We start from the raw sequence: 12,062 nt of genomic DNA on the forward strand, positions 1-12,062 counted from the left end.
CAGGTGCTGGTAGATGATCTGTCACCTTCACACAGAGCAAGGCTTGCCATTTCTCTTTGCCTCCAGTCTTACTGCTAAGCTAAGCTAACTGGCTAGTTTGTTTCTTGCTTTATACATTATTTGAGCAGTCTGATATTCTTGCTTCATAGTCAGCATTCATATGTATGCCGAATACAAAGCTAGAGCTCAGTGAGCAAGAGAGCGAATAACCAGTAAAAATGAAAATTGATAAAGGACATGAAACCAAAAGTTAAGTTGCAAATCTTACACAGATCTTTATTGTTCTTTTATTACATACAGTTCGTAGCAGGCAAGTAGCCCTTTTCTCTTATTTTTTTTTCCATCTCAGCAACAATAACATACACATACGAAAACCTTCTTGTTTATCTTCTCTTCCCCTACTTACTTTTCCCATAAGTTACTCTCACTTGATTTTTACCATCTATCAACCATCTTTAAGCAAGACATCACATCAACTTATACAGGAAGTTAATGGAACTTAAAATCTTGCATTGACAACCTATTTCAGTTCCTTAACACAGCTTTGTCTTTCTTTTCTCTTTTCCCTTCAGCATTCAACAACATTCTCTTATTTCCATCAACCAGTCTTTGACATGTTTAACTGTCCGGTCCCTTGGGACAGGTACTGTAAATACATCCTGCTGCCTGTACTGGTGCACGCAGTGTCCACAACTAAAGCTCCATGCAAGATGCTACACTGAAAAGTGGTCTGTATCAATCTGAAAGGTCAGCTTTTTCTCAAACCAACATGGCTCAGTTCAAAATTTTGTTTCAAAACGAAACTCCTCATCTCCTCTCTGACATAATTTTGACATCAGATGATTTGCAACTACAACGCTTCATAGTGATGTTTGTTCAAACAGAGAGACAGAAGTCTCATCTGTCACTGGATTTAAATTAATGCCTCTGACTGCACTGAATGCAGAAAAATTAAAAAAGAAAAGTGTCCATGTCCTAACCTCTGTCATTAAAAGGAATGTATAAAAATAAGACGTGTCTTCTGATTGATTTAAAATCAGACTTTTACAGAGAAATTTGTAGCTTTGTTTCTTACATTTCATCTTTTTGGGGGGATTCTTCTCCTTTCCTGCCTGCTAAACATACTCAAAATTTCAAATGACTTCACCTAAAAACTAAAACAGTGCTCCTTTATGATACCTAAAAAAATACTACAATAAATTTTAGAATATAAAAATGTAAAACTTTCATTAGCCCCCCGAAAAAGGTCTAAAATAATGCTTAAATATCAAATTAATAGTAAACAGGATTGAATGCACCACCTCTATCTTCAAGAAATCAACAAACTCAGGACACACACACAATCATGTGTGAAACGTGTGTTTGCTTCTCATTACGCTTCCCTTTATAGAGTCGGTGGAAGCCGTGCACGTCTCTCAAGAATACTGCGTCTCTGTTGGATGCACTTGGATGGAGGGGTAAGGTAAATAGCTGCCGAAGAGGACAGTAACACAGAACACTGTTGTTATAATACGCACGCACGCAGACACACATAAATACTAGTCCCACGCTTCTCCAGGTTGTTTCTTTAACATTTATGTACAAAAAAACAAAATGTCCACTAAGGAGTCCATTTCTCTTTCCACCTTGGTTCACACCATAGTCTCTTTTCTCTTCCCTAAAGAACACAGAGACTTCTTGTCCTTTTTGGTTTTGTGTGATGTGGGCGAGGAGAGTGGCGACGTCGAAGATGTTGTCGACAAAGATGACGAGGAGGAGTGGGTGGAAGGCGACGTGGAGGTGGGGCTGGGGGTTGTGCTGTTGCAGGGCGAGGTTGGGGCGGACTGAGATCCCGGCTGTGGGCAGTTCTCATCCGCTTCCTCCATATGGGTGATGGCGGAGACGGAGGAAGGGCGGCGCTTGAAGCGTGCGTCGCTCCCAGGCGGTGAGGGCGTGGAGGGCTCGCTTAGAGGCCTGTGGACGGAAATGGCGCTGCGGAGACAGTTGAGCCACTGTTGTTTGTGGAAGACGTCGTTGACCTGTAGCGTGTGTGACTGCGCTTGGCTTGGGTCTTGGGGGCGCACACGGAAAATGTTCTTGGCTGTGGAGAAAGTAGATAAGTTGAATTAGCAACTGATAGACGTGACAGAACACAATCTATGTTGCTTTAACTCCTGTAAACTTTTTCCACTTTGACACAAGCCTCACCTTTGTCTGCGTTACTGAAGGCGCCTCTGAAGGAGCCGCCCATTCTAACGTCTCCGTCCTGCAGGTCCTCCAACACCAGATCGTGCACTGGTATTGGCTGCCGGTAAACCTGGAAACACTGCCGGTCGTTCCTGGTGACGGGCCGGGTCAGAACCAGCAGCTCGGTGAACAGGAACACATGCAACTTCTGCAAGGAAACAAGAATCAAACTTTTAAAACAGATAACCACCAGCAATGTTTTCTGCAAGATGTTTGCCTTATTGTCTAGATCGCCTTCTCTGGATGTTAGGCTTGTGTTGATGAGAGCAAAGTGTTGGTGTGTTTTGCTCACCGTGCCGCTCTTGTTCCGTAGCTCTCCGTGACACAGCAGGCTCTTGCACTGTTCTATGAGAGGGTCCCTCTGCCTGTCGTCCAGGTACTCCAGCTTGTCGATGTAGTACTGGCACTCAGACTCTCCCTTCTTCATGTTGATGTCTGACAGCACACCTTGCATGATGGTGATCTGAAAACAAGGAATCAAAATATTAACTCTGGCCACATTTTAAGAAACCCGATCCAAAGATAATGCCACAAATCTTGGGTTCTTGACTTACCGCTTCGTCCAGGCTGGCGGCGTCTGGGTGCTCTGGTGGAGTGTGTCTCAGGATCTCTTTCAGCAGCAGTGGGTACTTGACCAGGCGGGAGCGTGGGATGTCCAGGAAGCTCCATAGGTCCAGCTTCCTGCTGAAGGGTGACTCTAGGCAGCGCTGCAGGAAGTCCTGCACCCGCCGGTCCTGCTTCTTTTGATCCAGCAGAGCTTTTGCTGCCAGCTGGTTGCTGCAGTAGTCCTTGTAGGCGTTAAGCCTGGGCAGCTGGAGAGAGGAGATGAGACACTTATTAATGCTGCCTCTTTTATGGAAACTAGCTGAACTTAAACAGCATCAAAGATGTTAAGGTGCTTGGTTACAGGACACTTACCCAGCTTACGACAATCTGTCCGATCTGACCCACGGTCCCATCCGGCCCAGTAGCTTTGGAGAGCTGCGCCAGGAGGTCCTCATGCAGAGGGATGTAGGCGTCAAGGTTGCCGAAGATATGAGTGAGCTCCTCCTCAGACATTATGCCAAGCTTCAGCATCGGGTCGTGGTACGCCTGTGTACAGGAGAGGAGCCAGAACGTCAAACAACAACATCCAATAATGCCAAGAGGGGGTGGATGCTAAGAATAGCCTTGAAGAGCAGTAGGGGTACAAGAGAAAGACAGCGGACTGATTCTTGTCTTTTTATAGTTCCTGGCTTTGCTTTGTGAAAGGCCTGCCAGACTTTGATTTAATCTGTTTGCTTAATATGTACTCCCTCTGCCTCAGAGATTTACAAGTACAAACCTTGCGTGCGAGCTGGAGGTCCTCAATCAGGTCCTGTTCTCCGCGAGACAGCTCAAATATGGCCTGGAAGGGGAGGAGGAGGAACAAAAAGATACTTTTTTAAGCAAAACAGCTTAATCAGAATGCCATTACATTGTTGCAAGCGATAGCCATTAGAATACATCTAAAGGTGCACTGTTGCCAAATGACTGAGGTCAACTTTCTGGCTGCTCTCTCCCTCTCCTTCTAGCTCTCTGTGTTTAAAACTATAAAAACTTTATGGCTTCTGACAGTTGGCTAAGATGTCTGACATATAGAGGACAAGTAGGGAGGTAGGGCAGGAGAGCACTGGTTTGTTGGCTTGTCAGGTATATGTGAGACTGGGAAAGAAGCCCAGGAAGGCTTTTGCCCCTTTTAGACTATTTGACACAAATACTACAAGGATATGTGAAACTAGCCTGGTAGAATTTGACACAGTCTGGATTTTGGACTCAGCAAACTCATTATCTGCCTAGCTTTGACCTTTGGTGTTGTAACTAGCTCTACTGTATGTTTGTTTCTTAGTGTTGATTCTCACCTCTTGCCGCTTGATCTCTTTGGTGGAGAAAGTTCCCTTTTGGTGGACGTCTAGTGTCTCCGACCACAGCATGCTGTTCCTCCTTTTGGGCGGTGTTGGGGCCGCGGCCTTGCTGCAAGGCTTCTGGGGCACGCCCGGCGACTTGCCATCGCCCCGGAAAGAGGCCTGGACATGGGAAAGAGGAAGCCCCAGAAGTCAGACATGTTGCAATTGAAAGCCAACTTGCAGCACAGCAAAGAGGTGCCTCTTGCCTTGACGAGTTACCATTCTGTGTGGTGTCACAGGAGCTCACCTGGATGGTTTGGCCGAAGCGCCGGACGGCCCCATTCTTCACCGGAGAAATGAGGTTGGCTAGCGACGTCACCCTGCCGAGAGGACGGACACGCTTTGTGCTGGGTTCCTGCAGAGCAAGAGAAAAATGGAAGGAGAGATTAGTCAGACGATTTCACCATGACAAAGAAAAGTCTGAACTTTGCAGCAACACAGAACAAATCCATCAGTAATGCCAACAGTGAGTGACCTCAGCAGTGAGTCCCTTGTGACTTCCTTGTGATAATACACATCAAGTCAAGTCATAAATCCTCATTATTGACTCCACTCCCCACTTTGGAGCAAGGAAATAGGAGTAACTGGAGCCGAGGTCGAGCCGCAGGCAGACAGACTGGCGGACCAGTGGACAGATACTGAGGAAGCAGCTCCAGCAGCTGTTGGCTCCATCATGTGAATGGTCTTGAGCCAGGCCCACTGAGCACAAAGACCCTCTCTGACTGCTGATCTGGAGGGGAAGGGGGTTCTGGAGGAATGCCAGGAATGCACGAGACCCTGCTCTCAGCTGTTTAGCCCCCCCCCGCAAATACTCTGCTACTATCTGGCCTGACAACAGCCACAGCTCCACTTGAGAGTGGATCTGCTCCATCACTCAGTGTGACAGTGTGAGATAAATGCTTCCTGATTGCTGCAGCTCTTTAACTCCCTTTCCCAGGGAGCGGTATGGACAGTGTGGCAATGTGTCAGGACTGTTCAGTAAAACAGACCACCGCTGTGAGTTGGGGAAAGGAGCTGTAAACAGTCAGTGAATTTGTACCCTCTTAAGTGTTTACACAGTGCTGCGTTGCAGGGGGCGCACGGTGGTGTTTATGGCTGCAAGTCAAGACAGGCTCTCCAACAGGCCTCGCGTGAGAGCAGCACTACACCTGGGCCAGGTGACTACCCCCCCTTCTCTCCTCCCCTCACCCAGCCCAGAGGCTGGGAGAAAGGAGAGAGCTGCTTGGCCTTGTGCCAACAACAACAGGCTGCAGGAATCAAAGAGCTGCAGATCTGAGGTAATGATTTCAGTCCGCAGAGCCTCCTTAAAAACATGATACGATCAGACAGTCGTAATTAGCATTCCCAAACTTTGTGCACCTCAAAACATTTTTGCAATTTAAGAACTTCACACTAATGAGGGCTCATTCACTGAAATTAAGCACCGCACTGCTATGTGTTTTCTCCTGACTCAGGCCAAATGGGGTTTTGCCTTGGCTCAGCGGATCTGGGAAACAGAGCAGCCATTGAGACTCTGGGCTCTGCGGACACAGCTGTGGAACAGATCTACTCAGTCTGCTGTTGCATATGAGCTTCTGGGGCTGCGGTCGAGTCAGTGTCTGGGTCTTTGCATCGGACCAGTGCAATCTTAAGAACTTAGCAAGCCCTCTAGTGGCAGGGGCCAGCAAAGAGATGCCACATGTCCACAGCTTTGACTATAGTCTGCATGCAGGGACAGAATTTCTTTGACTTCATGGACTGGATTTGCCTGAATCAAATATGTGACCTTTTAATATCAGCATACAATCAAAGTAAAAACATTTCGGGAGGGTGGGGGTTCCCACAGTCAATACTGGACACGCATGTTGGTCATTCTGCCCTTCCTGTCCTTTGGAAACTGGCCCCCAGAATAACAAAAGGCGACTAGTCCCACTCTTTGTTTATCAGCTGTAGAGTAAAACTGTTCAGACAGAAGGGGAAAGTTGCTATTCATGGCAGTTTGGCCTGTGGAGTTACAGCAAGTCTGGTTCACTTCAGGAAACCAGACAGATCCGGGGTTTGTGCTGCTGCATTGGATAACCATTATCAGGGGGAATAACGACCCTCCAGACATAGGTATTGTCTATGTGCAGCGCGCTCCTTAAACTCCTGACCCAAGATTACAACCTTATAAACATCAGGAGTTGTTTCAGGGATCCCTGGAGCGCTTCCTGTGCTTTCCCTTTGATGTAACCCTGTGTGTGCTGTGAGCTAATACCCCAGATGTGTCCCTGGGATTACAGCACAGCTTGAGCTGATAGGAGACCACAAATGAAAGAGTTGAGGTCATCGGTAAGTCAGCACAGTGTATGAAGCTCCAAGTTTTGTGAGAACAGGACTTCATGAATTGTCCTTTTCCTTTATCATGTGGTTTACTGTCAATGAAACCACATCTTCCTGAGATCTCTTCCGAAAGAGAACTGTGCAAGCCTCAGGAGGGGAAGGAAGGAGTTGAAGTAGTGCCTTTTTTGAGTACAGAAGGAACACCTGGGTTTCAACAATTGTGTCCCTGTAATTGTGTCTGAAGCTGAGGGAATACACTCAGACATCTCTGCTGAATTTGCATCAAAGACGCTGCAAATATCAAAGGTCACAGGCGAAGTTATTCTAGACAGGGTTGTTGACTGAGAGTTTACCCCCCAGCTGCTTCACTTTTTGAGCTGCTTTGAGTCTACTGACTGTCCTGATCTCTCCAATATCCCATCAGGGCTGCTTGCTGGGATGCATATTTAAGAACAGACAGGGAATACACAACACCGCGGGGGGTCAGTCCACTGTTTACAACCTCAAAGGTGCAGTGTAATCCAATGATTAACTTTTCCAGGTTAGGCAGTTTCTCAAACATGAGCTCAGGTGCAAAGTTCAAAGTCTCATCTTACAGGCACAAAGCAATTGAATGCCCACACACACATATACACACACAAACACTGTGTGTCCAAGAGAGATAAAAAACAGGGTTAGGCACTGATTCACTCACAATCTGATACAAAGATATGACTTTATCTCATTGAGTTCCGGACAAACACTGACTGAGAGACACAGGAAACACCTTTAACGAAATATCACCCATCATCACCACCATCATGTGATTTAGCATCTCACCTCTGACTCTTTGTTGGCTTGGTTCTGGTAGTCTATCACTTGCAGAGTCCGTTTGATAGGCACCAAGCTACCCAGTTCATCGTAAGCCACCATAGCTTTCAATCAAAACACAATATCCTTTTTTTAATCCTTGTGAGTCGGCTTCAAGTAATCCACATCACAGAGAAAAAAGTCCATGAAAATCAAAAGCTGTGTGAGTAAAAAAAAAAAAAAAGCTTAAATAAATAAATACACCTTCCCCCTCTTCTTCTTGCCTGACGGGCTCGCTGAGGGCTCAACTCACACACACTCTCTAAACTTTGGTCTGAGGTAAGCTGAGGGAGGGAGGGCTTTATACCAGCAGCTCAGACAGGGGAGGAGCAAGCCTCTGCACAGCCCTCATGGTTTCAGATGAAGCGGGATAGGTTTCCTTGGAAGAAGTTAGAAGCTGCCCGCAGGCTCTGTCGGTCAGTCCATGAGGAGTAAAAACAGTAGTGAGAATTTCTAGGATCACAGGGAAACTTACTTCTACGCAGAGTTGACGTAAACAACTCTAATGTGGGTGAATTAATGTTGGAAAAAGAGTGAACCGTATCTTACATAATATGGGTTTATTCTCTTGGGAAACTGGGTTATAGTTTGCAGTTTGCTTTTTTGTTCTGAGGGCAAAAAAGCTTAAACTGTAAAAATTTTGATTTGTTTTTTGAATGAACACATTGCGGAAACATTATTGGCAATCACACCTCACACTTGGTTATTAAAGTCATTTAAAGATTAGATACTGATGCTTAAGTTGCACAACCAGCTTTGCTATCATGGACAAGAATATGTGCAAATAAAAAGCTTTTGATAAACACACTGTAAAATTATTATTGATGTAACTATGAGAGTGGAAATAAATGACAAATCAAAAAAAATCTAATATTTTAAAACTTTTTTTGGGATAACTGGCAACAACTTTATAAACATTTAAGTCATTTTGACTTTTTTTGGTAAATTTTATCTTTGACTTTATCTGTGACTTTTAAAAACAAAAAGAGCAATATGAAGTCTTAACTTTTGAATATGATAAACATTTACACTACTTTCTGATCATTTCTAAACTAAGAGATTAATTTAAAAATACTGATAAATGAAGATGCTGATGGTAAATATAACATTACATATATGTATAAACTAATACAGATGTGGTGAGACAATATAAGCCTCTTGTTTTATTGTCATTATAGTTATTAGAATATACCTTTGAGAATTCAGCCTTTCTTGTTTGTTACTTTAAGTTGTAGAAAACTAAACTCTCAAAATTCAGCTTTCTTTTATTGCTTGGTACTTAAAGTCGAAAAATCTTGACTTTCAGAATTCAGCTTCTTTTGTTTGTTATTTTAAGTCCAAGAAAACGTTACTTTCAGAATTTGTTTATTTTTCTTCTTTTTTTTGTTGGTACATTAAATGTCATTAATTTTGCCAAAATAAAAGTCCTCTGCTACTTTCAGATTTTATTGTGGGGAACAAATGCATGTTTTAAATATTGAGCCCTGCGTCCTGATATCTACACCTATGCCCAGCTTCATATCAAACTATTTCACCACATCAGTGATCATTAATGAGCGCAACAGTCATGAGGAGACAAAAGTCAAATCCAAATCAAAGCTTTTAGCACTAAAACAAAAGATGGATTATTACATCTCTGCCATCAGTTTTGGTGTCACGTCCAAAACTGTTTGATACTAAATGATTAATTCTTTTCAATATATATTAATTAACAAACTACAAAGTCATCATTACTTAACTCTTTTTTTAGCCAGCTAATTATCATAGCAGTCACTGCTCTGGGTGTCAATGCTCTCTGCTTTAAGCCAAGCTGTTATCAGTCTTATCAAGTCCACTGGGGGAGGTGATCAATTAGAATATCAATTGGGGGGGGGGGGGGGCTGCATTGTAACACACTCAGCCAGATGTTGAAACTGAAACCTGTATATTGAGTACCACGGAGGGGGTGCAACTGTCACCCACATGTTGATTGGTCCAACAGTGGGAGAAAAGATTACATGTTGGCCAGTTTCAGTAAAGACAAAGAAGGTCAACTTTAATTTGTGTCTCTTTTTCATGCATGTGTGCACACCCAGACTGACAGATGGCTGAAGGACAACCACACCTGAAACTACAGACTACACATCCATACAGCTGGTGCACAAATGCACGGCAAAAAGTGGAGGTGTTAGGCCCGATGGAGCGGCTGATGTGAAGGTGCTGTGAGGCGGCTGTGTTTGGGGGGCAAATGGACAAGCCTGTTCATGACTCTGCTTCGTCCTCCTGGGTCAACACAGAGGCGTGAAACAGGACAGAGGGTTCACGCTGTTATTGTGTGTGAGGGTGACCAAACACAGATGCTGATGGAGGTGTATGGACGTTGACACCTTCTTTGTTGATGCAGCGGTTAGGAGGGCTCATCTGCTGCAGAACAACAGGACGCCAAGTTTGGGATTACATCACTCACACACCACCAAAACAAAGTAAAGTGGGACGGTGAGTGACTTCGGGAAGAGAGACGAGAAAGTTCAAGCAGGAATAAAGACAGCAGAGCGAAAAAGTATGCAGACTGAGGAGTCACAAAGGATCTAATAAAAAATGAATCTGTCTGTCTATAGTCTGTGCGTGCCTTCAGAAGACACTGTGTGCAGTCCTGCTGTTACTCACTCCATGTGGGGAGACCTAGAGCTGATTCAGCTGTACGTCTGGACCAGCCGCTGTAAAAACTCTACTCGACATGGCCCGGCCTGCCTGGCCTCGTAGCCTCTAGTCACACTGAGCTGCAGCTGGAGTGCAGCCGTGATTTACACTCCAAAACACACACATGGCAGTCTGCACTCAGAGTGCTGTAGTAGGATGAGTAATGCAGTTTCACCGCTGTCTAACCTATGCCGTGCCAGGGACGGACTGAGCTGCAAAGCCTGAGGGGCTGAGCTCAACTAATACTCCACATCAGCAGCAGAGGACAGGACACGTTGGGCCTAATTACAGCTTCAGGGGAGGCATTCAACAGGCAGTTCTGGGCAAAGAAACACTGCTAAATGACTTCAAACAACAGTACAGGAGCAGTGGAAGTGCTGCTGCCCTCTGCTGATGGAGGACAGCAACAGAAAGAGGGAGGGGAGGGGGGACTGAATGTTTTTCTGGGTAGCTGGGTAGCAACAACTGATCAGACCTGCCATGTTCTTCTCATAACACATTTTATTTATTTGTCTTTTTCTGTTTCTGAGAGAAAGTAAATGTGTAAATGTCATTTACTTAACTTTTGTAATGACATTAATTCAGACATGATAGGACTGTTGCAAAAAGAGCTGCAATATAATATTCTACTTTGTAAGGTGTTTTACTTTCTTGGTATTTCTGAAAGAAGAGGACTGTTAACTGTCTCACTGACTGCATCAGTGGTTGACTTTAAAACTGACTTGGAAGCCTTAAGCCTTTCAAAACATGCACAAATGTGATTATTTTTAAAAACATGGGAAGAAGACAATGAGCAATGATGAAGAAACAACCCCCAAAATTAGCAAGAAATAAAAACGTTACGTTAAAAAAAAACAATCAAGAAAAATACCTAGAACATTAGTTTTAAATAGGAAATAAAATAACCTAGCTTTTTTCCCCTAGACATTTTTTTCACGCTTTTTCGAATTTTTGAAATATAGTAATTTCTTGAATTGTGTTGAACATTTCTTACCAAGTTGCTCATTGTCTTTCCCCCATATCATTTAAAGAAATTGCACCGCTTTGCTCAAGGTTCAAAGGTTTAATTACTTGTAAAAGGCATCTGAAAGCAACAGAAGAAAAGTGATGTTGCTCCAGGTTTCAAAGTGTTACAGAAGGATTTCACTACTGGAAAGATGTTTATTTCATAAAGCCACTAGAATCTTGGTCTATATTTGATCAGTGCTGCATAGTTTTGCAGTGTGATTGCAATAAGGGGGGGGGGCTCTCACTGCTGATGCACTTTTACACTCTTTGTATTTTCTGGTGGCAAGGCATTTAAAAATGTGGAAGTACAATATATGGTTCAATAATCCACTGTTAGATTTTGAGCTGGGAGATCTGGGCACGAGCAAAATGGAGGGAAGTTTATCACAGTTCACTGACACATACTGCCCACATTGTTATTATACAAAGCTGGTTGAAAAGTCCCTTTAATTAAGCATGGTAGATACTTGACCCACTTATCACAATTCCATAATACTTTTAATTCCCGATCTCATAAATTAATTTTGCCAGATAGCAAATCCTGTTGCCTGATTCATAGGGGTGTATATCACATGTGTCATCACAATACAATATTTAAACTAAACTTAATTCTTTGGACAAAGAAATATTTACTGATATCACAAAGTCTTTCCCAATACGTTTTGAAATATCCCCATTGCCTTTTTCTTGGCTGCTTGTCATTATGTGCCAGGTGCTAAGCTGCTAGCACTCTTCAAATGTTTGCATGAAGAAGGTGTACTTAGATGTAAATGGTGACACAAGGTGGGTTTCCATTAACCAACAGATCGCACAAACTGAAAACTCTGAATATAAAATTCGCGAATGGAAACATGTCAGTTTAGAAAAAAAACCCTTAAATTTATCGCACATTTTTTTAGGGTCGCATAAGGTGGTATTTCAGGCAATATGAAAAAGCCACGTTCCATAAAAATGCAATGAAAACACTTTGGCCTTTTTAAGTCACATGATGCTATGGCAAGAGGAGTTGAATAACATCACTCAGTGGAAACCCAGTCATCTGGCTATTGTGTTTTATCAGCGTTTTAAAAATAA

At 43.6% G+C, this 12,062-nt stretch overlaps 1 protein-coding gene across 2 annotated transcripts in view; it reads right to left on the reverse strand.

Moving 5' to 3' along the window:
- Positions 1 to 250: 250 nt before the first annotated feature.
- Positions 251 to 12,062, reverse strand: part of net1 (neuroepithelial cell transforming 1) — a 35,562-nt gene continuing 23,750 nt past the window's right edge. Inside the window, exons 1-9 of one of the 2 annotated variants that reach the window (XM_042511362.1) lie at positions 7,272 to 7,550; positions 4,399 to 4,506; positions 4,107 to 4,271; positions 3,551 to 3,613; positions 3,145 to 3,318; positions 2,781 to 3,038; positions 2,519 to 2,689; positions 2,188 to 2,374; positions 251 to 2,080 (exon numbers count right to left, since the gene is read on the reverse strand). In XM_042511362.1, coding sequence (XP_042367296.1) covers positions 1,632 to 2,080; positions 2,188 to 2,374; positions 2,519 to 2,689; positions 2,781 to 3,038; positions 3,145 to 3,318; positions 3,551 to 3,613; positions 4,107 to 4,271; positions 4,399 to 4,506; positions 7,272 to 7,364 — 1,668 coding nt within the window. In that variant the 5' untranslated portion in view covers positions 7,365 to 7,550 and the 3' untranslated portion in view covers positions 251 to 1,631. Of the gene's footprint in view, positions 2,081 to 2,187; positions 2,375 to 2,518; positions 2,690 to 2,780; positions 3,039 to 3,144; positions 3,319 to 3,550; positions 3,614 to 4,106; positions 4,272 to 4,398; positions 4,507 to 7,271; positions 7,551 to 12,062 lie in introns of those variants that run through there. The other variant, XM_042511361.1, reaches the window with a different exon arrangement.

Source organism: Plectropomus leopardus, chromosome 22 (genome assembly GCF_008729295.1).
Source record: "Plectropomus leopardus isolate mb chromosome 22, YSFRI_Pleo_2.0, whole genome shotgun sequence".
Taxonomy (NCBI): domain Eukaryota; kingdom Metazoa; phylum Chordata; class Actinopteri; order Perciformes; family Serranidae; genus Plectropomus; species Plectropomus leopardus.